The following is a 27,685-nucleotide window of genomic DNA, read 5'->3' as shown; positions in this document are numbered from 1 at the left end:
CCAGCTCTCACTTCCATACATCACTACTGGGAAAACCATAGCTTTAACTATACGGACCTTTGGCTGGTGCTAGTTATTGGTGGTCCATGCATGAGGTGAGGTGAAGCCATTTGCCTAAGGTGGCAGATTCAACCTCTTCCTCCTAATACAGTGGGGATTGTCGTCAGCAAGCCCTGCCTACAGAGGAACAACCAGGAGCTCACTTTAAGCCCCCAGCTGTACCTTTGTAGCCATGTCCTTACCTGCCACACACCTTAGGTCCCATATGATGTCAGGTGGCTTGTGGCAACTGCTGTGCAGGCCAAACTGGACCCGTAACGGGACGGATTTGATCTGCAGGCTGGAGTTGCCCACTTCTCTGTTAGAGCAATGAAATGAGCAAAGGTTTGCCCATCCTGAGTCTTTATAAAGAAAGGAATACTTGACCATGGGAAGCTTTGCACGTTCAACCCAGTTAACTCACACCACCGGCTGCAAAAACAAAACGGGAGTTTGCTTCTGCTGCCCTGGTGCATTTGGTTTGCGATCCTCACTGTGTTTACTTAAGCAGCAAGCCTCATGGAATATGATAGGGCTTACTCCCATGTAAGGGAGGTTTTCAGCCTTACTTGGGAATAAGCACAAAGGACATTTATAAAGGAACGAAATGAGCATCTGACTTCCCGGCCAGGCTCCCCCTGACTATAAACATGTATTTAAAAAAAACAGAAAGGATGCTGCGATGACCCCCATTCGCCCTCGTGGGCTCGGGCATGGCAGCCCAAGTCCTCTGCTGCCCCCGTTGCCAGCCGCTCTCTGGGCGGCCATTCGGGGGCGAGCTGCCCCCCACTGCCAACTTTCTTCCCCCTCGCGCGTGTCAGGAGGCGCTGCTTCGTTTATCGCTCGCTCTTTGCTGCCGACGCGAGGGAAAGGCAGCAGGCAGCAAGTGGCCGGCCATCGGCCATCTCCTCTCACGAGGCTCTCCGGGGATGCTCCTTCTCTGAGGCGAATTACCCGGCGGGAAGCCGGTGTGGGCAGCCGCCGACTCGCCCCGAGACCCCTCCAGCTGTGGCGCTTCCCACCCGCTCCCGCGCTCCTTCGCCCAGCCGGCTTGCTCCTTTTCGCCTCGGCGTGTGCGCGCGCGCGCCCGCCTTTTCCCCTCAGTCCCAGCCGGGCTGCTTTTCTCTCTCCCCCCCCCCCCCGCCTCACCGCCCCGCTTTCCCTCCCTCCAGGCGCATGGCTGGCTGAGGGCGGCTCGGTGGGCGCGCAGGGACAGCCTCCCGCAGGATGAAGAAGAGCTCGGCTGGTGGCAGGAGAGAGGAGAAGCTGCTCGCAGCCCAAGCCCAGCCCGGGAGCGGTAAGTTCGCGAGGGGAGCCTCGGCGCCCGCCCGCCCTCGTCCATATTCCTCTCAGGTTTGGGGGGAAGAAATGGGACGACAATCCCCACGCACTTCTCCCTCACGGAGACGAGACGGAACCTGCCCTCTGGGGCTTAAAAGGCGGGAAGAGGGACAGCGGGGAATCTGCGCGGCGGTTTTCCCGCTGCCTTGAGGCGCCTCTCGCGAAGGCGGCAAAAATAGGCGCGAAAACGGGAGGGGTGGGCTGAGGGGGGGGGGGGGGGAGGCCCGGTAGAGATGAATGGCGACGCTGGGCAGATGGAAGTTTCCAAATGAAGAAGCGCGTCTTGGAATTGTTGTCGGAACAATTCGGCGTTCCTTGCGAGAATGGAGGAGGGGGTCGACGCGGTTCTGTGGGTCTGGGGTCCTCGGGAAGAAGGACTGCGCCTCCTCAGAGACGCGCCAGAGCCCCCTCGCCTGCTCTGCTCCACGACGCCCGGGACTTGGGCGAATATTTGCCCCGAGCTTTCCCGCCCTGTGACTCTCGGCTGGTGGGACCTGCTGGTGCGCAAAGGGCTCCTGAACTGTTTTGTCTCTCCTGATGGCTTTTCTTTATAGTTCATGCTAAAGGACCAAACTCTTTCCCTCCTGCTCGCTCTCTGCCTCCCAAGCATTTAAGCTGAAGGACCTTTGATTTGGCTGTACTGTATGTCCCCCCCTAATGTAGCAAATTCATCCTTAGCTCAGATGGGAAGGGCTGCAGCTGAAACCTCCCAAACTCACCCTCTGAACTGGATCCTGCCTTTCCACTGAATCTCAGAGCAGTGCCCTTCTATCTGTGCTCCGAGGCATTGGATTGTTGTTGTTGTTGTTGTTTAATTCGTATGATGAGTCCTGGCACTGGAAACAGGTACCCGAGACTGAGAACTCTAGTGAGCAATGGCTAAAATAAGTTGAGCCAGTGATTTGTTATAAAAGCACTTAGGAATGCCAATAAATCTCAAAGGGAGCGCTCCAAACCTTACTGGCTAGCACGTTCAGGAGCTTCAATGCTTGGAAAGCATTTTTAAAATCATACATTCCCCCCCCCCCTGTGGGCGGAAGAGAGAGGTGTGTTTTGTTGGCTTATCTGGTGAGAATTCTGCAGAACCTGGAGCAAGAGAAAAACAGTTTATTCTGATTTCAGATCCTGGTGTTTGTTGATAGGTGAGCTATAGTTAGTACAGTAGGAGCAAAGGATGCTTATTATTTTTTTTACTAATAAATCTTTCCTGTCTGTGTCATATATGCTGATGTAAACAACCAGTTACATATTAAGCTACTGGCACGACATCCAGAGAGAGAATGACACTTTCTGGTTCATTTCATTGGTCTTTCAAGGTTGCTGTTTAACTGTACCAAACACAAAGCAATTAATTAAACCAAAATGAATAATTAAAAATTACGGAGCTGCAGTTTTGGGGAAAATATTTTGCTGTTTGTTGCTGAAAGTCTTTCCCCAGAAAGTAACTTTGGTGCTTGAGGGGGAAATTTAGTGTGGAGATGCTTTAAGAAAAGGTATAAAATAGTTAACATTTGGTGGTGATCCTGTGGCAGGGACTTGGCACTACTAACGCTGCTTATTAAATGGCGTAATTGTCATGGGACTTAACTAGAGCCAGATTTTTGACTCTTGGAAAATGAAAATTTACAGCGGTTTCTCATAGTCCTCCCTCTGCACCTACACCTGCCTCCTACCTACTTTCAGTTACTGTGGCTTTCTCATTACACTGTCACTTTGTGAAAGGCATACAAATGCGTCAAGCATTAAGTGACTGCTCTGAGAAAATAACTATGCATGAACTATCCAATGCATAAAGTATGAAGTTAAAGGAAAGATGCATTTGGGTTACATGCCTACACCCACTGACTAAATTGAGATGGAGGGTTATTGGTCTGTGTTTTTGTTTTATTATATATTTTGTAATCTCGTTTTGTATTTTTCTGTTGTGAATTGCCCCAGGATCTTTGGATGGGGGGGCAATACAAAATTTAATAAATAATAGTAAGAATAAACAAACAGGACTTCTTGGGGTAGACATTGACAAGCACTGCTATCTCTCTTTAACCTACACTTCACTCCCTAGACAATTGATACTTAGAAAAATAACAGAGAAACCCATTAAAATCTGAGTAGGTGTTTAAGATGGTTGGGCAATTCATAATCAAAGAGTTGGAAGGGACCTGCAGGATCATCTAGTCCAACCCCCTGCAATTCAGGAACATGCAGCCATCCCATACAGGCATTGAACTTGCAACCTTGGTGTTAACAGCACCATGCTCTAACATGGTTCCATAGCTATATGGAAGCTAAGACACAGATATGTGGCACAACCCTGAGGTCAAATAGGGCACCTGCGATTTACTCAGAAGAAAGTTCCACTGAATTCAGTAGGACTTTCTCTCAAAGTGAGTTATTTACAGTCCAATCCTATGCATATCTACTAAGGCAGGCCTCCCCAAACTCGCCCCTCCAGCTGTTTTGGGACTACAATTCCCATCATGCCTGACCACTGGTCCTGTTAGCTAGGGATGATAGTTGTAATCCCAAAACAGTTGGAGGGCCGAGTTTGGGGATGCCTGTACTAAGGAATACATAGTTTATTTAATGTTTGTACCTCATGTTTTTCATAAAGTCAAAGTCAAAACACCTTGCCCCCCAAAACACCAAAAGTTGCCCAATGCTATGCACTGGATTTTGAAGCTTAGCAGAATTTGAATCAGGGTTTGCTGAATCTCAAACTTTTAAAGCCACTTTATTGCAAAGTTTTAAAAATGCTAGCAGGCAAACAAGCTTCTGGTGTGTTGACTTTTAGTGTGTCCCTGGAAATTATCAGAAATATGTGCTTTGTCCATGTGGCTTTAGGCATGGTGGGTAGCACAACTGTGGGGTGTGAATTATATTTAACAGAAGATTTGTTAACACTTGTGATTTCTCCCATCCGAATCCCTTCCTTAGCCAAGTCTAGGATTTTTAGCATTAACCATGCCCCTGACTAGGGCACAGCAAATAGTGGCAATGGAACTAAAATTGGCTACAGTTTCAGTTGTAGACCAGTTTGTGTCTCACTTCACTAAACATAGCCCACCAGCCATGTATTGTGTTGAGTCATGAGCTTGACAGCCTCCTGTTTTATTTTTTCAGGAAGACAACAAAACCAAGAGGCATTTCTTGCAGGTGGTATCTAAAATGATGGAAATTCCTTGTCTCTTCATTGCACGTGGAAGATCCCAGGTTTTCCACCAGGTAGACCTGAGAAATACTCCCTGCCTGAAACCCCAAGAACCACTGCCAGTCAGTGTAGATCAGTGTTTCCCAAACTTGGGTCTCCAGCTGTTTTGGACTACAACTCCCATCATCCCTAGCTAGCAGGACCAGTGGTCAGGGATGATGGGAATTGTAGTCCAAAAACAGTTGAAGGTACAAGTTTGGGAAACACTGGTGTAGACAATGCTGAGCTAGATGGACCAATCGTCTGACTTATATAAAGGCAGATTCCTGTGTTCTCACAAAAACTGAAAGTTTGTGCCTGTGTGGTTAAACTCCCTATAAGCTATGTGGAGAGCTACTCTCACAAACAACTTATCTTGTGTAACTCTGCCTGTATAATTGCATTATAGGCATCTGATCACATAAATGGCTGCACTTGTGAAGCAAATCGAAGCAAATTTCAGTAAGGATCCTTTCAGATACTGAACCCAAGTCACCCTCTTGGCAGAATCCTATACATGTTCACTTGTAAGTAAGTTTCATTGTGTTAATTTAGTTTGCAGCCTTGTAAATGTATTTAGCGTTGCAGCCAATCTTACTCAATAAACTAATTAATAAATTACCACAGGCACATAGATACATGCAAGTTCTCTCAGGCTTGCCTCAGATTAACTTCGCAGTGATTCAGTAACTTTAAAAAAGTTCAGATCTTATACGATTTCTCCAAACCCATATTTGCCATCTTTCCCATTCCCCACAGAACCAACTCCCTCTAAATACATGTCCCTTTTCCTTCCTGATATGCAAGTTGCTATGGTGGAAACAAGAGCAGGGGTGCCCAGGGTGAGAAGGGGCAGTTCCATCCCAGATGGCAGCACACCAGGGCACAAAGACCAATCAACATAGGATGCGTAGTTCTCCCATAGGCTGCTGCAATAGGTGGGGGGAACCCTCCCTCTGAAAAGGGAATGGGGCAGTGTGGATTGACAGGGAAGGTGGATCACAACTGGTGCAGGGGTGGGGGAGTTGGAAATATTTACCTCACCTGGATTTTATTTTGAGTCAAAGGGTAATTTTGGTGCTTGTAAAGTTTGCTGCTTTTTGAGGATACAGTGGTGCCCCGCAAGACGAATGCCTCGCAAGACGGAAAACCCGCTAGACGAAAGGGTTTTCCGTTTTGGAGGTGCTTCGCAAAACGAATTTGCTATGGGCTTGCTTCGCAAGACAAAAATGTCTTGCGAGTTGCTGCAGGTTTTTTTTCCTTCCCCCCCTTTTTCCCAAGCCGCTAAGCCGCTTAACAGCTGATCCGCTAAGCCGCTAAACAGCTGATCTGCTAAGCCGCTTATCAGCTGAGCCGCTAAGCCGCTAAGGCGCTTATCAGCTGATCCGCTAAGCCCGCTAAGCCACTAATAGCGCTAAGCCGCTAATGGGCTTGCTTCGCAAGACGAAAAAACCGCAAGACGAAGAGAATCGCGGAACGGATTCTTTTTGTCTTGCGAGGCACCACTGTATCCCTATAGAGTGTTCCCAAGCCCTGGCTCAGAGAATTTTGCTAGCCTCTCTGTGAGCAAGCTACATGCTGTACTCCACTACGTGCCATGAAGCTGCAGTTGGGCCTTATCCATTGCAAATTGACCTCAGGAGGGGGAAATTGGCCTGGCTGCTTTTGTTGCAGACCTGCATTATCTGGCAAATATAGCTGTGGTGGCCTGAAGGATGAAAGCAGCACTCTCTCTTTGTTTGTGTATTTGTGAAAGAATGTTTCAAGGAATAAGTAACTAGGAAAGGAAGGGAGAAGCGTCCCTTTCTTTCCTACCCTCCTATTACTTATCAAGGAAAATAGATATATTGGGACTTTGTTACATACAGCTGCAATGTCACGTTCAGATTTGTCCCTTAAAAGATGCAGGAACCAAAGACAAAACAACAACAGAAGGTTGGGTCTTAGGTTGTGTATTTTGACTTTAAACGCATCGCACACAGCCAATGGCTAGCTTGGATTCTTCCAAGAAAAAACCAGAACAGCTGAGAAACTACGATCAAGTCATTTAAGCAGAAGGACATAGTAAAAGGGGTGGTTGTGACAATGGGTTGAAAGGAAAAGAGTGCACCACACAAATTAGAACGTTCTTATTCTTATTTCTGGTTGCAAGATTAGAGAAAGCAGTTACTGACAATTGAATTTGAGAATTTATTAATTCATTTATTGAGTTTATATACCGCCCTGTACCCAGGCGTCCCAGATGGAATAATGTATAAGATAACACACTTTATTTAACAGTCTTGAGAGGTTCTCCCTGTGGTGGGAGAAAAAGCAGAACAATGGTTCCTTCTAGAGATGATGGATTTGGGGTCCTATGAACAGGTGCTTAGCAACTGCACTTTAGAGATGGTGTGTGGACAGGAAAGGGCTTCCGATCTGCTATACCTGCAAAAGTAACATCCATGCAGCAATCAATGGTTAATTAGTAGTGAAGGTGGCGCTGGGATTTTTCTGCTTGATCCTACAGATGTATGCTTATTTGAAAGTAATTCCACTATGCTAAAGGGATATTTCTCTTGGGTAAGTGTGCATAGGATTACAGATACGATGTGCAATCCCAGTCATTTATTCAGAAGTAAGACCCGCCGAGTTCATGGGGGGACGGACAACTCACTAGAAAGTATGCATATGCAGTATTAGAAATGTTTAAACTTAACTTTGTATGAGTAATGTTTATTAGTTAAATCAGGGCTGGAGAACCAAATGTGTCCCACCAGGTCTGCAAGGATGTTTTGGACAAGCCACTGCCACCTACTTTACACCTGACATCATATATGACATCAGGTGTGGGACAGGTAAGAATAAATAGGGTTGAACAAGCCATTTGAAGTGTCTCCGCTCACTCCTGCAGGTGAACTTCAGCAGGTGTCAGCCATCTGATGTCAGATGATGGCTTGTGGCGGGGGGGGGGGGTGATGCACAGAATAGCTTCCCAGCCCATAGCTGGTGGTTTCCTGCACCCTACTAAAATAATAAAGTACTATGCAGTCATGATGCAGCAAATAGTAATATCAAAATACGTTTCAAACTTTTTAAAAACAACAACAATACCAAATGTTTATTGGTTTTCAAACCAGTGAAGTACATATTACTTTTGTTTTCTTACACATTTTTGTCCTTTACATTCTTTTAAAGACCATTTATTTTCTCCTGATTAATAACTTTTAATTATAGAAATAGCTTTTGTAGGCTTTAGTGTTCAGATTAGATTTGGGAAATTGAGATTCACATCCCTGTCCAGGAGGATGGCTGTTTTTGGAAAAGTTGCTTTCTGAACCTAAATTACCTCACATAATTTTCTGGAGATTAAATGCCACTTTTACCTTGCTGGAAGGCCATAATAAAAATACAAGTAATAATATTAAAAAATAATAAATACGGTAGATAAATAAATAAATAAATAAGTAGGTAATAACGTTGAAGGATGCATTGAAGGTATATGTTGAAGTTTTGAGCATCAGGTTAGCACCTCTGTATTATCTACTGAACCCAAAACTCTGCACAAATGATCATCAGAATCTTAGCCAAGTTACTCTATTTAATCTTCAACTTCAAAGAAACACTTCACCCTCTAAGTGTGACTTCTCCAAATAAATTTTAGCTTTGGTTAAGAATGCTGATGATTCCCTTTATCAGCACTGTGGTTTTATTTGAAATAGCCTTGTTAAAGAAAAACCCACAGGGGTGACAAAATGGAAACTAGTATTTATCTGTCTTATAATGAATTCAGTAGTGCTTGATTTAGCAGTATTTTAAAGCTATAAACAGAATTGGGTTTTTAGCTTATTGATGCATGAATGGAAATATGAAATGACATTTGCAGGGATGCTAAGGGCGGCTAATACAACTCAGAATCCAGAGCAGAGAGAAGGAGGATACAAGAAATAGTAATCAGTTAGTTGGGAAATTGTATGAGTCCTTTCTAAATTTCTGCATTTGCTTTGACACCAGAGTAAACCCATTTCTGCATTATCCCCCAATGTAAATTTGCTTCATTTATTCTGAAAGCAGCAGGAATTCAATGAGCTTAGTGGAGTTCTTTTTTTTTTACTTTGCTACAATTAGGTAGTTAGATCTGTGTTGCTTTGTTCTTTCATATTGTCACCTGAGCCCTAAATATTCTCTCTACCACCATATTTTTCCGCAATGCTGGTGTTCCTCCATGGAAGTCATTTGCACAGCTGTTCAGGTGCATGTAGCTGTTCAGGTGCATGTAACAGAATGGCTGATCCAACCTAAGCATTTATATGCTGTCACAAAAACTGTTGGAAATGGGTTGGAAGCAATATTTATTTACCCATCTTTTTCTTCTGCTAGTTGTAAGTGTGCATTACACAGAAGGCTGATTTATTTCATAAAAAGCTGTTGCTTTTGGCTGATGGGAACTTTTACCACCTCAAATCTTGGGGAATATGGCATTTTCAAGCAAAGTGATCAGTGTTTCATAGTTTTGACAATTTCCCCTCTATTTTGTAAGTGTAGAGTGTTCAAAATTCCCCAGGCGCCAGCTGCATTCTGTGAGTACTGCTGGTCCATTTGCAACCATGGGGAGATCTTTGGATGCCAGGCTGGTGACTGACATCTCCATCTGGCTGGCTCCTCCAGCTTTCTTAAGGAAGTAAACTGAAGAGCTTATTTATTGCATTTATATCCCACCTTTTTCTACAAGGAGTACATGGTTCACCCCCCTCCTCAGTTAATCCCTACAACAACCCTGTGAGGTAGGTTAAGAGGCTGTGACTGGTCAAAGGTCACCCATTGAGCTTCATGACTGAGTGGAGATTTGAACCCTGATCTCCCAGGTCCTAGTCTGACTCTCTAACCACTACACCACACTGGCTTCCTAGAGTACTTCTGTCATGAGGCAGCTATTTAAATTAAGTAGGTAAATAAATAAATATGGGGAAAGCAAAATGTCCCTTAGAGAAGAATCTGAAGTCTTTTCCTTTAAGCTTGAATTTGTTTTATTCTGGATTGTTTTATTTGATGACTTAATGTGTTGTAAACTGCTTTGAGATTTTTTCCTTAAAATGTAAAGCAGTATAGAAATGAAATGAATGATAACAATAATAATAGCAACAAATTAAATTGCAAAAAGTCTCCTAGACATTCCATTGTAGGGACTGTAACCTAGGTTTAAGGTGTTATTTGGCAATTAGTTTATGCATCTGAGTTTCTAACACCGTTGTATTAGTGGTTCAACACTGTTGTGTTAGACTCTTCTGAAATACAAAAATGGGAATTATTGTATAAATCAAGTAAGTAGTCTTGGATGGTCTCACAGTGTTCTTTTGTTTGCAGAGAAGATTCTTGCAACAAAGGAAACTATGGAGGTTTTGTGCAATGAAGTATGTGAAGTTGAAATATGCTTACTGGAAAAGTTGTTCAGTATTATGTTAATGATATGACCATGCAAGGAATCGTGTCATAGGCAATGCACTGGGACAATAAATTGTGACATGCAAAAGTTATTGGGTGGGAAAAGGCACATGGGAGCAAGAAACAGGGTAAGAGGTGGATTAGCAGCTGCACAGGCAGTGGGAAATTTCCTTTGTACTGGAGTCAACATGATGATGGCAGTTTAATGGAGCCGAAGTATGTTCAAATCTGCATGTCTTGCATTAGATCATAGGAATCATTCCTATTAGGGCATTGTTGAATAGCTCCTGTTTTGATTTATAGGGCTCTTAAAATCCTGATGGAAACTTCCCAGCGTAATGCTGTTCTGTTGTTAGCTATCATTGTTCTGCTGATCTGCTGCTGCTGCTTTTGCACAATTTCAGCACTCTCACCCCTTTGGCTTAGGAGTTCATTTTCCTCCATAGAATTATCCCAGCCAATCTGGGTGGGATGACATAGCCTTTCAGTTTTGTCTACAGGCTGATATGGACCAAATGAAGCTGATTTACACAGGGGGAGCTGCATGGAATTGGTCAGGATTGTGAAGGCAAATAAAACATATTCAGGGCAATGACTCCTGAACAGACTGAACACGTTCATGCTTCTCACAGTGGACCCCCCCCCCCAAAGCCCTGGCAGAGGGAACTTTGGATGCTGATAGAATTACCCCTCCCTCTTTTAGCTGAGCCATAATTTCTAGTGATTTTGGAGAGCTGCCTTTCCCTATTGGACCATAATTCTTGAAAGCCTCACCTTTCTTTTTCATAGAATAAGTAATCATATGCATACCTTTTTGTTCTGTTGCTAAAACATGTGGATCCTAAAATGCTTGCAGTATATCCATTGAAATTAATAGACCCAAGTTAGACATGTTCGTTAATTTTCTGAGTGTGAGTAGTGTTGGTTACTACACAGTAACTGGCAGGATGGAGGAGCTTGGGGAAATACCAGTACAGTTTCTCCCCTCCTCTTCCCCCCAGTAGTTGAGATTACCCTCACCTTAGCAACCAACAGGTTGCAGAAATGAGGGGCTGTTTTGCTTCAGTCCTACAATATGTAAATGTTAATTTATTAATCCTCCCTCTTTACCCCAAAAGGGCATTCAGGACCACTTAGAACAGATGCGATAAAATAAGTTTAACTGTATTAAAGAAAAATAATGAAATTAACTTAAAACAGCAGCAGAGAGGCACAAAGCTTTAGCTTCACCCAAAGAACTAAAATAATCTGAATAAAAAAAATCCTTATATATATTTGCCATTTCATGTATCTTGCCTGTCTGTTATACACAATTCTTATAGCCCGGACAGTATCTTTCTGGTGCAGATCCAGTGCCTGCAAGTGGAAGGATTTCCATTGGATGTAACAGAAGACAGTCCCTTCCCCCAACCCTGTGCCCACCAGCGCATACAGAGTCAATGCGCTGGGAACCTTTCCCACTCCTCCAGTCAAGGAACACTGTGTATGTACTGACAGGACGAGCCTTGTTGCACCCAGTGAGGTCTGCTCAAATGAGGAAGGATTTTGCTTACAGTGTCTTAGCAATGACCATGTCTGTGATTCTGGTGGAAAAAATAACTGAAGTTTTGGAAAGCAAATAGTAATAGCATTGCCGATAAAGTAGACATACCCAGATTTGAACCTTTGTAGTGAAATGGTTTCTCTGAAAAGGTTCTAGGAATGAGCTTATTCTCCAAAATTTTAATGGTTTGCTTTTTATGTTTGGGAACCTCTGGCTCGGTAACATTTTATACTCACATCTGGAAGTTTCCAACCTTTGAATTCTGCACACAGTCTCAGGCTTTTGTCTTTCCATTCAGACTTGCTATGTTATAACAATGAATCATCTTATCCATTAACTAAACTTGGAATGTCTGCCTAGGCATTCTGAATTTGTTTCATCACATTGCGATAATAATTTGTTGAAATCTTGGCAACTCAACCACTTTCCCAGATGTACTTGGATTGGATTACACACAGTGTTGTTCTGAGCAACAGAAGGATAAAACATCACAACATTTGGATATACCTTGATTAAATTTAGTTCCCTGTATGTTGTCCAGTCTTTGGTAACAGGTGATGCAGAGGTTTGGAGTAGGGAGCTGTAAGAGGAGAATAACAGGCAATGAGTTTGAATGCTCTTAAAGGTCACAGGTCAGAAAGCAAGAACAGCCAAAGACAGGTCCTTCAGAACCCTGGACAAGTCCAAGGGAAAAGACAGCCTGTTCTGAAAAAGGCTAGTCACTCTATAGTCCCACAGTCTGACCTTCTCACAAGCCCTACTCCTTTGCGAGAGAAGATATATCCTTAAAGCAGTGGTTTCCCATCAGTGTGTCATGGAACCCTGGGGTGGTGTGGGTGATGCTCAGGGGTGCTGCGGGCAACACTGGCCTCTGTCCCTCTATCCTTCCCTCCCTCTTCTGATGCCCTCTTGCATCCCTTCCTCCCAAAGGCTTGCACAACTGTTTGGTGCAGCAACCCTGCTGCAGCCACTGTTGCCTCCCAAGGTAAGGTGCTGGCTTCATGTTTACCTTTGACCAGTCTCCATTGGGCCACTAAGGCTCAGGGAATCCTCTGCCCATGCCCCTGTGGGGTGGTGTGAGGAGACACCTGTCTTGGGAGGGCAGCTCGGACAGAGACCAGGGGCAGCAGGAGTGGCTGCCTGGAGGACTGCCAAGGAGAGAGGAGAGGAGAAGAGGCTGAGGGAACACTCCACAAGGGAGAGTGTTTGAAAAAGGTTGAGAGGCTGCAAGCTTTGCAGGCCCTAAGGGGTCATGTAACTGGGTTCCTAAGCCCCACAGCTTCATTTGTTCAGTCCTAGTGAAACCAGTGGGACTGAATAAATATGGCTAGTTTTTGGCTGTAAGTTTGGCATTCATGGGGATGCGGGTGGCGCTGTGGTCTAAACCACAGAGCCTAGGGCTTGCCGATCAGAAGGTCAATGGTTCAAATCCACGTGATGGGGTGTGCTTCTGTTGCTCAGTCCCTGCTCCTGCCAACCTAGCAGTTCGAAAACCCATCAAGTGCAAGTAGATAAATAGGTACAGCTCCGGCTGGAACATAAACGGCATTTCTGTGCGCTGCTCTGGTTTGCCAGAAGCAGCTTATTCATTCTGGCCACTTGACCCAGAAAAACTGTCTGTGGAAAAATGTTGGCTCCCTCGGCCAGTAAAGCGAGATGAGCACCGCAACCCCAGATTCGTTTATGACTGGACCTAACAGTCAGGGGTCCCTTTACCTTTTGGCATTCATGGTAGTGCAATAAAAAGACAAAAGACAAATATGGCATGATCATCTACTAAATATCAGCATTAAAGATATGTGTGTGTGATGGCTTTGAAGTCTCCAACCTCTTTAGGCCTTGGGGCACATATGGAAACCTGAGAAACTCATAGGCACCACAAACAACCCCCTCTGCCACACCTGTAACCACACCTGCCCCAGTGTTCAAAACTCCCATTGTTCTAGGCACACTTTGCAACAGGGAATTTCATTAGCGCGAGCAGTTTCTGAGCTCTGGGCGCAGTACTGCGCCTAAGATTTCAGATTAAAACTGCAGAGTGGAAGGAAAGGAGGACCTTTTTCTGCCTCCCCACTTCCAGCTATTCTCTGAGGACTGCCATTTAGCTCCTAGCTTTCATATCTCAGTTTCTAACACTGACCTGTCCCTCACTCACTCTGTAGCCAGTAGAAGGCTCTCAGCTGCAGAGGGAACAGCTAGCCTTTCCCTCCCCTGCTGCAACATCCCATAAGGTTTAAACTTAGTCCTCTGTTAGTTACAAGCAAAGTCCTATTAGAAGTGTATTGAAATGGGTGAAGGAAAAAGGAGAATGTTGTGGGTACTAGGGAAAGTCTTGGCAGACACATGTGCAGTCACGGGCACCATGCTGGCATAAATTCAGTGGGAAAATCCATTTGGGTGTTCGCAGTGCATACAAGCAAGAGCTAAACTAAATTATTCTCCCATTAAAACTAATGTTAGTAGTTAGCTGCTGTTGGTTCTTCTTTTCAGTTGGATCAGCTGAGCCAAGGAATTTAGGCATATTGTCAGTTCTGCCCTTTAGAGGTATATTCTCTCTAAAGCAAAAGCTAGAAGTGCAAACAATATTGGCACATGCTTAAATGTTATGTTATGGATTTCAAAGAATACATATCTCACTGGGATCATATGCATGGCCAGTTGAACCTCCCAAAAAGAAGACTTCCCACTAACTTCAGTTGTGTTTGCAGTGATATAGAGCACAAAGGACCAATGCTTTAGTTTACTAGAAACCTAGGAAAGATTCAGAAGGGACCCATGGGCAAGATTCTCCAGTCTTGAGACTTAAATTTCCTTCTACTGAGGCTAAAACTGCACAAGCAGAACAGTTTTTTAAATATAATGTGCAAGTTCAGTTTATGGCATTGGATAATCCAGTTTTATAAACTCATGAATATGTAATTATGAATTTGAAATAAAAAGAGTGCAGATAAATTATGAAGGCAAATGTGCTATTTTGTTTTAATCACATGAGAATTTTATACAAAATGTAATTTGCTGATTTTCCATATTCAGTTGCTACACCATTGCTGTTTCTGTTGAATAAGGAAGAGCTGAAGAGGCCCCAGTCCATGTCCTCTGTATCTTTTTGCCTATTGCTCATTCTCTCCTCTTTCATTTTACATCTATATATGGCAATAATAATAATATAAAAATAATTAGGTATCATTGGAAACTTTAAATATCTATTTCCGTGTGTATCCAAATTTGAAAGGCAAGACTGGTTTTGTTGTATGAGTGCATCTGGTAACCACCACCTTTGTGAACATTTGGATAACTAACTCAGAACAAAACAAAAAAATTCCTTCCAGTAGCACCTTAAAGACCAACTAAGTTCGTTCTTGGTATGAGCTTTCGTGTGCATGCACACTTCTTTGTTTTGACTATGGCAGACCAACACGGCTACCTATCTGTAACTCAGAACAGACAGGCTTATCAACATGGCTGAATATCTCTGGACATTGAATATGATGAATTTTGTGAATTCCATTATGATAACCAATTAAGCACTATGTTCTTTGTGGTTTGTCATCTTGTTGTTCATCTCTTTTTGTGGTTTGCATTTCATGAACTATTAAATCATCCAATGCTTGACCCTTAAGCATTTTGCTTTTTTGCTTTTTTCTTGCTGTTTGCTGCTGAGAAATGTACATAACCATAACTTACATTTGACAAACTTTTTTTTTTTGCTCCTATGTGTAGCATCTTCTTCAAAGGAGCCTGCATCTGAAATTTGAAATAGAAACTTGATAATTTTATCTGTTTTCTCCTAAAGATATGCAATCTGGTTATAATAAATCCCTGAAGGCAACTGAAATATGAATAAGACACAAAGGTGGTTAAAAACATTGTGAAAATGCTTTTTAAAAAATTGTTTTGAAAAATGCATTGAATTTGCTATAGCTCAGTCGCCATTTAGTATCAGAATTGTATATTTCACTTTCAAACACATTCAAAATGTTTTATTTGAAGCTGTATAGCTGAGTCCATAGAACCACTGAGTGTGCCTTAGTTAATGATACAGTTGAAGTTGACAGAACATTGTTACACACAACACAATAATATTTGTATTGCATTAAAGTGTATGTTTCCACTGGAAAAACCTTTCTAGGTTTTCATCAGTAAAATGCAAGTACTAAAACCATAATAAAAAGACTTTTCCTGGAGTGAGCACTATAATGAGCCAATAGAAATAATAGATAGAATCATTAATGCTAGTATGATTGTGTAGAGCTTGTTGAAAAACATACATTTCAGTTGCAAGTCTTTATGTGGGAAACCTATGTGCAATACCTTTTTAATGTCCTTCCAATGTTTTTCTAAGGTCATGATTTCATAGAATCATAGAAACGTAGAGTTGGAAGGAATCCCAAGGTTTATTTAGTCCAACCCCCTGAAATGTAGGAACATGCAGCTGTCCCATTTGGGAATCAAACCTCAGACCTTTATATTATCAGCACCACTCTAACCAACTGAGCTATTGCACAAGTGCTGTAGCACATAACCTCACTCTAGGAGTAATTTTGGCAATATGTGTTTGGGGTGTGCTGTTGAGTGGTCAGGTGCAAGTTGATGTGCCATAATTTATTGTTGATCATTGGAGCTGGAGATGGTAGCATAGGATTCTTGGGCTGCTGTGTTGTTAAAATGCCCAGAGCATATTGGAACTGTGGGACCAAACAAACAAGGACTTCGAAGGTCGGAGCTCAGGAAGGGAAACGGAATTGTCCTTGAACTTACATGGAGGGTGCAGCAGAAGATCAGGAACAAGGAGATGAATAAAGTTTTGGTGACTGCAAACAACTGCTTGGCTGACGAGATGGACCCAAAGCCTGTAAATCCAAGAGAGCCAGCCTACACAGACCTGCACTCTCTTATTTTGCTCTACATCTTTTTCAGAGCATGGAATGCTTTCTCTTCAGTTCACAGCTGCATACATTTTCCCTGACAATTTCTGTCCAAATACTGTTACAGTAAATGTACATATGTAGCATTACGTTCAAATTCCATGAGCAACACTGGCTCTACCCCCTTCTCCACTCTTTCAGAAATGTATGCTAAGCAAAGCTTCATTGAGAAATAAAGCAATGAGGCTCAGCTAGAATTTCTGCTTAGTATAATGATCACTCCACTCCATTTAGTATAAATAGCACATTACTTGAAAACATGGGGTATTTTTGCAGTATTATGGACGAGTTAATATATTTCACTCCATATTCCAGATACTTTAATTTAATGACTAAGGAGGACCTATTTGGTTTCTAACATTTGGTGTTCCTTTTATGTCTGTTTCACATGTCCAGATTTTATCAACTGCATTTTTTCCTTCCCAGTAGCCTTTTTAATCTTTTTTCTTCTTCAGATCATAGAGTTATGATCACATGCGACAGTGGCAGGGTGGATGTAAATATATTGCTATAAGTGTCTATAACAAGATGGGGTTGCAATTTCTTTCTCCTTTGAGCATAATTCTCTGTGGTTGATGTGCATGACTTTGAAGGTTATAGCTGTCCAGTGTCAGTAATTCACTAGGCCATTCCTAAGTGCATCTGTTTACAAGGTTATCTGTCTGATGATTACTGAAGCAAGCAAGCGCAGTACCCTGTTCCCAAATTACCAAAGGAGCTTATCTGTGTCCTGGAAAAAACCACCCAGAATCATGGCCCTTGTGTTTGGGGCTTAAGTGAGGAAATAATTCAACTCCCTTTTAATGAAACACTGTAGTCAACAAATTGGATAAAACTGCTTGTGATATTCCCTAGGTCTGTCTGAGGATGGTCACTAGCTCAGTTGCTAAGCCCAGACTTCCCTCAAAATACCTGCTGCCACCTGCTGACTTTATATTCTTGAGTACGTCCTTACCAGACATGTCGGGTGAAATATATTAACCTTAGAATCCCAGACCGGAATACAGACAGCTAATTAAATTAATGTTTATGTTTTAAGGAACATAGCATCCAGAACAAGTAGTCATTTTTATACAGAGTACTCACAGTTCTAATGCCCTATTCTAACTCTTAAAATTTATGTGTTTTCATGTGCACTTTCATTATCTTCCACTTCATGCCCTCTTTCTCACGGACTCTTCGGCTGCCCTATTTTTCAACTCTCATTTCTGACCAACAGTTCCTATCTGTCACTCACTCTAGCTTCACCCAGCATGCCATTCCACTCTCTTCCCCTCGGTCTTAAGTCCTGTTGCCCACATTTGCTTCAAAGGGTTTGAGGACTATTCAGAATGGCACTGGAGTTGGCATGAATTGGCAACTAGAGGGGGAATTGTTGGCAATCATTTCCCTGGCTGTTCCACTGCACGAAGCCTCTGTTAATTCAAGGAGCCTTCTGTCAGTGGAAGAAAACCACTGGATACATTCTGAATAAGACTTCTTCATTGTGGGGGGAAAAAAGCAGTAGGAACCTCGCAGGCTCTGGGATCTGTATTTGTAATGATTGTGGCTTTGAACATAACCTGCACTTCACATCCCTTGCAATATCTGAAGTGCTTAACAAGCAGAATTAAGTTAATGGAGGGAGGAAGACTTTAGAACATGCAAGCCTTGCCCCACTGAGGAGAACAAGAAGGAACACAAATTTGGCAAAAATAAATGCAAGTGGACATTAATGGATGTTGTATATTTGTGGAGCATATTAGTAAAAACAAAAACAAATAAACCCAAAGAAAAACAGTTATTTTATTAACTTCCTAAGTGGGGCAGTGAATAATTTTCTGCAGTTCAAATAATTCATTCTGTTTTTCTGCAGAAACATGATAGGTAAAGGTAAAGGTACCCCTGCCCGTACGGGCCAGTCGTGTCCGACTCTAGGGTTGTGCGCCCATCTCACTTAAGAGGCCGGGGGCCAGCGCTGTCCGGAGACACTTCTGGGTCACGTGGCCAGCGTGACAAGCTGCATCTGGCAAGCCAGCGCAGCACACGGAAACGCCGTTTACCTTCCCGCTAGTAAGCGGTCCCTATTTATCTACTTGCACCCGGGGGTGCTTTCGAACTGCTAGGTTGGCAGGTGCTGGGACCGAGCAACGGGAGCGCACCCCGCCGCGGGGATTCTAACCGCCGACCTGATGATCGGCAAGTCCTAGGAGCTGAGGTTTTACCCACAGCGCCACCCGCGTCCCGTCCGCAGAAGCATGATAGAGGAGTATCAAATTACACAGGGTGTAGAAAAAGTAGATAGGGAGAACTTTTCCTGCCTTTCCCATGATAGTATAATATTGGTTCATTCAATGAAGCTGGATGCTGGGAGGTTCAGGAGTGACAAAAAAGGTGTATCACAAAAACATAACTGAACCATAACATTCCTTGCCACAATATGTGGTGATGGCCATAAACTTCAGTAACTTTAAAATGGAATTGGACAAATGCATGTAGGCAGGGAAGTAGCCTCAGGGAGGGGAGTGGCTGTTGGGGCAATGGGCCCAGACACATTTTTTTGGGGGGGTGCTGCTGCTCATGCTACCCTGCCAGCCCTGCACTGCTTTGCGAGGCTGGTATTATCCAAGCCTCACAAAGCAGCTTGGGGCTGCCAAGGTAGCACAAGGAGGGTCCTGTGGTCTTAGCCAGAGGGTGGTGTGTGTGTCCTAGGGTGGCACAGGGGTCTTTAAAAAGCTCAACAACTTTGATTTCCTAAAAAAAAAGTGCAACAACCTCAGTCCGCCCCAGGCACCAGTGGGGGTTGCTACGCCGCTGTCCCAGTCTTGCAAAGTGGCTTGAGGCTGGCATTGCTCCAGTGGCATTGGGTTAGGGCCGGGCTGCCACAGCAGGCTCCATTCACCCTCCGCACCCCAGCACCAGCAAATCATGCTATGCCGCTGCATGTAGGATAAGTCTACCAGTGACTGATCATCATGATGGTTGTATACTACTTCCAGTATCAGAGGTAGCATGCCTCTGAATACTGTCGCTGGGGATCATGAGCACTATTGTCCTCATGTCCTGCTGTTGAGCATCCTATGGGCAACTGGTTGACCACTGTGGGAAAGAGGATGCTGCAATAGACAGGCCTTTGGTTTCAGGACTCTTGTTATGTTATTACATGAAATTTAGGTTTCACACAGCCACCAGTCTTTTAGCACACTGCAGTGTTCAACATATTTGCAACCTAGATACTTTTCACAGATGAGATGTTTTCTGATTCTGTGGCTTCTTTCTTATTCCATTGAGAGAGGATGCGCTCCAGCTCTTATCGATCACCTTTATAGTTTGCCATCCAATATATGGGTTTCTACATAAAAGGTGATTGGTGAAATACAAATCAAATTAGAATACTGTAGAAATACAGCCAATTACATGGTAAATCTAGAGAATGTCTTGTGAAATATTTGAACACCAGCTTTCCCCTGAGGAATACATATCTTCATATTTTATGTAAAGGTACTGTTTCATTCAAGGGTAATGCAGGGCATTCCAGTCAAGTATCTTCCACTAGATATGTTTATACCCAAGTACTGATGTCATTGCTCTCTGGCACTGGAGAAACACTTGAGGCACCCATGTTTGCTGTGTAGATTTCCATGGAGAGTTCTTTAATTTCTTACGACTATGGGATCACCTTTAGGAAATGAAGTAAAACTGGCATGAGCAGCAGTGTGACGTATTTACATTCTTTTCCTAAAGTTACCTTTAGCTGCAATGAGGTGCAGAAATTATGCAAAGTATCATCTTATATGTTCCTCTGATAACATTGTGTGGAATGTTTGGGAGATTGTATTGGAAGAGGAACACACATAACTTTATATTATATATTATACTATATACCGTATTTTTCCATGTATAAGACTATATTCCCCCCCTATTTTTTCCAAGTTTAAAATTGGGGGTTGTCTTACACATGAATAGTGCATATGGGGGATTTCTTTATTTGGAATCCCCCAAAATAGGGGTCGTGTTATACACTGAAAAATATTATATATATATATATATATATTATATTTTGTATCAATACACCTACGACTCTGAATGTTACTAGGAGCCAGTAGTGCCAAATTTCTAAATCACAACGTAGCCAATATCTTCCCTACCCCTGCTGGGTATTTGGCCTATGCGTCTGTGAAATGTGCAAGACATGTGTACCACAATCCATGTGAAACATTCCACAGCCATATGTTTATTGTTGAGAGCATGTTCCAGTGCTTTGCTGGAACACGGCCTGGTATAAAATTTGTTGGTGCCTTTTCCAGCTCTGGCTTATTTTCACCTGTGTCAGTGGAAACTATGCCATAGATTTCAATGGGATCTGAAAAGGGTGGAAAGTTTTTTTTAAAAGAATGCTTTCAGGTAAATATTGAATTTGTACCAGCTCATTGCACATTTCCCCCCACCCAGGCTATTGACATTTCCCAGGTACACCTATATGCCATATGACTGCTCTTGTGGTGAGCCTGGCAAACCAGATCCTTGGAATGAAATATTACATGTTTTGAGCAAGTAACTCCTTTTGCTTACACGGATTATATATATGTTTACTCAAGAAGATGTACAACACACACACACACACACACACACACACACACACACACACGTATATGTTATACGAGATATGCTATATGAAATGTGTCATATGATACAAGAGATTGTTAATAAAGCAAAAAAAAAAAAAAGGAAGTAACTAAATCGTACAAGTAAACTGCAGTGACAAAGCTGTTTGAAAGGACAACTTTGAAAAGGTATCAAAATACGTAATGCCACAAATACATATTATGATTCGTCCGTTTCCCCTCCAGCAAGCTTTGAAACTTAAGGTGTTCCATTGTCTTCCTTTTTCACTTTTTGAAGTTTGTATTGCATAGCATCTGTGTTATATGCACAAGGATTATAAAGCACACAGATGGCACTCTCCATAGGTCAATACTTGGACTGTACAAAATCCTCCTGGTGCATGTAGCGTTAGGCTGCCCATGAACCAGAATAGTCTGCTGAAAGAAAATTGCGCTCTTGCTGAGAAGCAAGCAAAATGGTCTTTGAAGTGTGCATAAAAAATGAAATATGGGGTAGAGTGGAAGAGAGAACAAGTTATTAACCAGCACATTTAAAGTTTAAAGCAAAGAGAGAACAATATAGCTATGCCTGTTTCATTGGCCTGCAGTTGCTGCGGTTTGAGGAATGAAACTGAGAGATAATGTTTAAGGTGTACTGTGGATATGCTGTGCACATATTACAGTCAATGTTCCCCAAAATGGTGAATGCTAACAATCCAATATGAATGGAGAAATTGTCAAAATAAGAAAGATATATCCCTACTTCTTGAACACTACACACACTAGTGAATTCTGGCAACTTCATTTAAGCATGTGTCAACATTCTGCAGTGTATCTCTGAGACCTCATATAGAGAATATCCCAGGATTGTCAACATCTAAAGTAACAAATATATAACATTTTGTAAGGTGCTGGGATTTTTGAATAAGAAACTGTAGTAGCAGGCCTCCCTCCCCAAGTTCACTGTACCACCAGGGCAATGTCCAGTAAGCCAAGCTATTGACTTGATTTCCATTGCTCTGCAGCACCAACATTGCAGAGAGTCAGAGGGTAAACGTCAGCTTCCATCAACGCCCAGCAAGATCAGGTGTGAAGCAGCAGCAAGTAAGGTTTTAACACTCCTCATATTAACCCTTGTCCCTGGTCTGGATCCGCTTTCTAAACAATTCCTTGCACAGTGCAGCTTGAGCTGCTATTGACTGCAGGACACCCTAATTGAACCTGTACAACCACAGGTATACCTCTGAACCACTAGACCTTGCACATATTCAATGACACTATTTTAATAATATTAAAAACTATAAAGTTATTCTAATAATACTGAGTGGTTGAGCAACGCTGTTGGAACTGTGTCTTGATTCATTTATTTATTTTTAACAGCCCTGTGGCCTATAGCTACAGCTAATGAATTGACAGTAGGTAAAACTACCACTACGAGCTTTATTTGATTGCCCTGTGAACAGTACAGAAGATGGGAAAGGAACTGAACATTTTTGACAAGATCAAATATAGCCCTCTTAACTTGCTTGATGACCATTTCTTTATCCCTTACGCTGAAACTGAATTCTTACCAAGTGGTTAAATCGTAAAGTCGCAGTAGTTTGACAAGTATCCAAAGCCCGTAATTGTCAAAATCATGCATGGGCTGAAAGAATAATTGCAGGCCAGAATCCTTTCCATGCGAACCACACAAATCTCTAACAATGGCAGCTTATCATTGGGCAGGTGAAAAGAATAACAGCTATGGGCAGGCTCCATTTTTATTAGCTTTCAAATTATTATAGAGTCATGATGACAGAAGAGCAATAACAAAAATCTCCTAATATATCAAACTAAAGGCAGGGCATACAAAGCCTAAAGATGTTAAATAATAACACCCAAACTAAGATCACGACAACCATATGTCTCTAGATGTTATAGGGAGAGATTCCTGTAAATCTGAAATGAAAGTATATGAAATAAAATCCCAACATACTCAGTAGAAATGACTTCCTGCCCCTTAGAGGCCTGTAACTTAGGTGCTGTTTCCTCCCGCAATAACTAAATTGCGGAGGTTTTTATGCCATATAGTCAGATTATTTTTTAACGATGGGAGGGCATGTCTAAAGTAACTTCTTGCCCATATTTCATGTGGAAATATAAAAATGCTGATGGCAGTCAAGTCTTACAGGATCACAATTACATGAATGTTGGAGTGATGCACTTCCTTGTGTTGACTATATTTTGCCTATGAAAAGCTTTTTATTTTATCAGCTTTGCTATCTTATTTAGCACAGGAGTTTTAAAACAGTGTCGCAGTGAGTCCTCAGAAGAGAAATCAAAATATTAACATCCCCATAACGTAAAATGCCTCATGTATTCCATCTTAAACGAAGCCAGAGTAACTGTTGCCTACTGTTTCTTAGTAAGTTGATGTGAAAAATCAAGGCCATTTCTCCAAATAAAAAAATGTATTGGAAATGAGGCAAATTAAATATGTTAGGGCTGTTTGGTGAGTATATGATACAGTAGTCACTTGAGTCTAGGTGTGAGTAGCTGGATGTTGAAAAGGTTAAAGGAGTAGGGAGTAGTAGGCTTATTGGTTACATTCAGCAGAGTCCTATGAAAACTCCTCTCAACCTCTGTCCCAGACATGCCAGAGAAGCTCTAGTTACTCTCGGCATTAGTTTGGCATCCATCAAAGGAGATAATGCATTCTGCTTCAAATTCAATTGGGAAGAACAGTGAGGAGTTTACCGAGAATATTTTAGGAGTGCCATTCTGGGCTGCTTCATGTCTGAACCCTGTTCGGGATGGTAGCCATGGTAGGCATCTGCCACACATCCCACAGATGAAAAATATTTAACTTCTAAGCTGCCTTCCTGGGTGTTTCGATGCTCATTTCATTTCTTTGCTAATGGCATATTTTTAGCATGGTATTTCATGTAACTTAGCTGTGATTTTTAAATATTTGTTTGTAAGCCAAGATTATTATTATTTTTTAAAGAACAGGGAATGCTAATATATGTCCTTAAAAATAAAGGAAATCCGGCAGCTAGCTGCTAGAATCAATACTGCTCTATCACTCAGAGTGAAAAGCCTGTAAGATGAATTTGGAGTAGGCATTGAAGTAGGCATTGGAGTAGGCTCCTGAAAAAGGCTTTTCATCTGTTGCTGCTGCTTGTTGAACTTTGAGAAGGTCTGGTTTATATTCTTTTGCTTTTCTGGTAGTTATTTGCTATTGTGGAAAAGCTTGTCTGGGTAAGGTGAGGGAAGCATAAGACATGTAATCACCATCCTACTCATATGGATGCCTCCCCCTCCCCCCCCATTTTGTTTGGTTTTGCTACAAAGAACCGTGGCCCAGAAGAGAACATGCAGTGTTCCATGGGCTACTGTTAAACTTTAAGTGAAGGACAGTTGGTGTAATCTTATGCATATTGTCAGGGAACCACCATTGGCTCAGGGGCGAGAGGGGAAAAGCCGGATGGATTACAGAGAGCCCTCAAAGATCATGGGAAGCAGCACTTCCTCAGCGGAGGAAGGTAGCCACGCCTCTAGCGGTGCCAGGACACCTTTCCTGAGCAAAGCGAGGAGGAGAGAGGTCCCCCGTTATCCACACCTTCCTTGCGCAGTAGGCTTCCACACAGAGAGGGGAGGCACAGACTGGGCGTCAAGAAACTACTTTGCTGGGGAAGGTTTAAGGACCACCCACTCTCAGATTCTGCCAGTGAATGAGCAAGACACGGAATAGAGGCGCTCTGCTTTCCAAAGGTTTTATCACCGATAAGAAAGCTTTAAAACAGACTATTGCAGCATATTGCCTGAATGCTCTCGAGCAACCAACCTATACCTCTAACACATATGTAAAGGTAAAGGTAAAGGGACCCCTGACCAACATGCTACTAGGCCTCATTGCTCAGACTTAGAAAGCAAATAATATATATATAAAGAAGCCAAATGTTATGGTATCATTTACTCAACGGGCACTTAAGGTAAAGGGACCCCTGACCATTAAGTCCAGTCATGACCGACTCTGGGGTTGCAGCGCTCATCTCGCTCTATGGGCCGAGGGAGCCGGCGTTTGTCCACAGACAGCTTCCGGGTCATGTGGCCAGCATGACTAAGCCGCTTCTGGCGAACCAGAGCAGTGCACGAAAACGCCGTTTACCTTCCCGCTGGAGTTTGCACTTTGACATGCTTTCGAACTGCTAGGTTGGCAGGAGCTGGGACTGAGCAACGGGAGCTCACCCCGTCACAGGGATTCGAACCGCCGACCTTCTGATCGGCAAGTCCTAGGCTCTGTGGTTTAACCCACAGCGCCACCTGCGTCCCTTTTACACATATGTACTTGGAAGTAACTTCCCCTTTGTCAGCGACCTGTGCATAAAATTGCTGCCTAAGATATATGACATTGTATTATTTCATCTAGACGTGTATCATCATCAAGATCTAAGTGAACAAACTGAGTGGAATTGACCTTACTCTGCTATGCCCACCTGGGTATTCGGTGCAGTACTAGTCTATTATTATTTATTAAATTTATATACCGTCCTTCATCCAAGGAGCACAAGGCAGTTTACAGTACAAAAACACAAAAACACATAGCATAATAACAAAACAATACCCCACACAGTTTAAAAGACCATAGATGGTTTCATCAGCCAAAGGCCTAGGTCAGAGGTGCCCCAACTTTTTTTCAAAGAGGGCCAGATTTGATGAAGTGAACATGTGTGAGGGCCGACCGAAGTTGAGCTTTTTTTAGATTGAAGTTGACCTTTTTTTTTTTTGTTTGTTTACAATTTTGGCACAAACTTGTTCAGCTTTTTTTTTGGATTGAAGTCCCACGACATATACTGCCACGGAGGCCAGATTAAGTCAAACGGCAGGCTGGATTAGGCCCCTCAAATGGACTTTGGACATGCCTGGCCTAGGAGAAGAGTAAGGCTTGGCAATATCTCGTTTTCAACATTGTGATATATCACCAGCTAAACATTGTGATATACCAATATATCATGATGTCTTAAATAAGGATGGAGCTATGTAGAGGCATTGGCTGGCTTTCCCTACATTGTGATTTTTGCACCATTCTCTCTCTCTCTCTCTCTCTCTCTCTCTCTCTCTCTCTCACACACACACACACACACACACACACACATTCATGATATATGGCCAGGTCAAAAATTATGAAACTGATATAATGATATGGAGTTCAAACCAGCTTTGGACAATATTTTGATATATCACCCTGCCCTAGTGAAGATGGATGTTTTCACCTGGCACCTAAAGACATGAAGGTACCAAACAAGCCTCTTTGGGAAAAGCATTCCACACATGGGGAGCCATCACAGAAAATGCCTATTCTCATGTTTCCACTCTCCAGATCTCTCATGGAGGGGGCACATGAAAAAAGGCCTCAGATTATAATTGCAGGGTCCGGGTCCTAGTCTAGTCTGGAGGACTGGGTGCAGGGGAGAATTGTTATGTTTTATATAATGACCATTTTGAACACCAGGAAACCTCAAGTACAATATATTTTTCAAGTCTGCCTGTTGCTAATTTCTAATTCATTGAGAGAAGCTTTTTCTGTTGGATTCCCGTGTGAGCAGTTGCTGCCAGGTTGAAATCCTCCCACGTGTCTAGTGATTAAATATATTTCCCCTTTCTGCAACCCCAACCTTCAAAACTTTCTTCCTATAAAAACATGGTTTGGGTTTTTTCTTCTTCTTAATATCAAATAACACCGTAACCATAACCCATTAAGAATCAATTAGCACCATCAGAGTGTGAAACAGGTTTTTATAAGAACCAACCTGTCTGGACAGTTTTTCTTTGTATTGTCAGCTTTTCACAACATTTACCCAAGGAAAGAACGATCACAACTTCGAGCTAAACTTGGATTTATGTCAGCTGTAACAAGCACTCCGTCAATAAAAACTGAAATGGAAATATTACATGCCAGCGCCCTCTCTGAGTGTTGTGAATCAAATTCCCAGGAGTTTAAGGATTTAAATAACAAAGACTGGGTTTATTTACTCAAGTTTCGGAATTTAAAAACAAGTGGGCTTCTAATGTTCTATGGATTTTATGATTATTGATGATATGGAAACTGGGAAGTTAGATGGAGTGATTCAGGCTTATGGGACTACTTAAGGCTTAAAGAATATACATCGGGAGGAAACAATTCTGCTGCTGATGGAGCATATATTGTGCCTGCTGAACAGCCCTGAAGGCAGTAAAGGTATGCTTTGCTACCTTTGTTGAGTCTTCAGGTAGCCATGCAGCCAAGAGGTACAACGCTTATTAACATCTGCCCCAGTATGTATGCTGGAAGCCTCAGAAACCTACTGTGACAATTCTGCTGGGCACTTTGAGGACAGAATTTGCTTCTCTCCGTAGCTACATCAAAGCCACTGTTGGGGCAGATCCAAGTGAGGTGACCAGTGCAACACACTGTGCAGTGCTGTGTGCATTTGTTTATTTATTTATCCCAGGTCGTGTGCTTTACATACATTTTTCAGATTTTATGTTCACCACAGCCTTGTGACTGCAATGAACAACGCAGGCTATGCAGTTTTTTCCTATAAATAGTAGTGACATTCAACAGCGAGAGTGGCTTAGAACTGCAGGCTGGATTCCAATTAAAGTTAGTTGCTCTTATGTCCAT

At 42.7% G+C, this 27,685-nt stretch overlaps 1 protein-coding gene across 10 annotated transcripts in view; it reads left to right on the top strand.

Moving 5' to 3' along the window:
- Window positions 1-866: 866 nt before the first annotated feature.
- The window catches only part of ZNF385D (zinc finger protein 385D), a 374,703-nt gene continuing 347,884 nt past the window's right edge, over window positions 867-27,685 (top strand). For 3 of the 10 annotated variants that reach the window (XM_028750030.2, XM_028750024.2, XM_028750023.2), the window contains exon 1: window positions 883-1,336. In XM_028750030.2, the coding sequence (XP_028605863.2) occupies window positions 1,267-1,336 (70 nt within the window). In that variant the 5' untranslated portion in view covers window positions 883-1,266. Of the gene's footprint in view, window positions 1,337-22,064; window positions 22,144-27,685 lie in introns of all 10 variants that reach the window. The other 7 variants (XM_028750028.2, XM_028750025.2, XM_028750027.2 and 4 more) reach the window with 6 other exon arrangements.

Source organism: Podarcis muralis, chromosome 12 (assembly GCF_964188315.1).
Source record: "Podarcis muralis chromosome 12, rPodMur119.hap1.1, whole genome shotgun sequence".
NCBI lineage: Eukaryota > Metazoa > Chordata > Lepidosauria > Squamata > Lacertidae > Podarcis > Podarcis muralis.
Note: the sequence above shows the minus strand (reverse complement) of the source record. Positions and strands in the feature narration are given on the sequence as shown.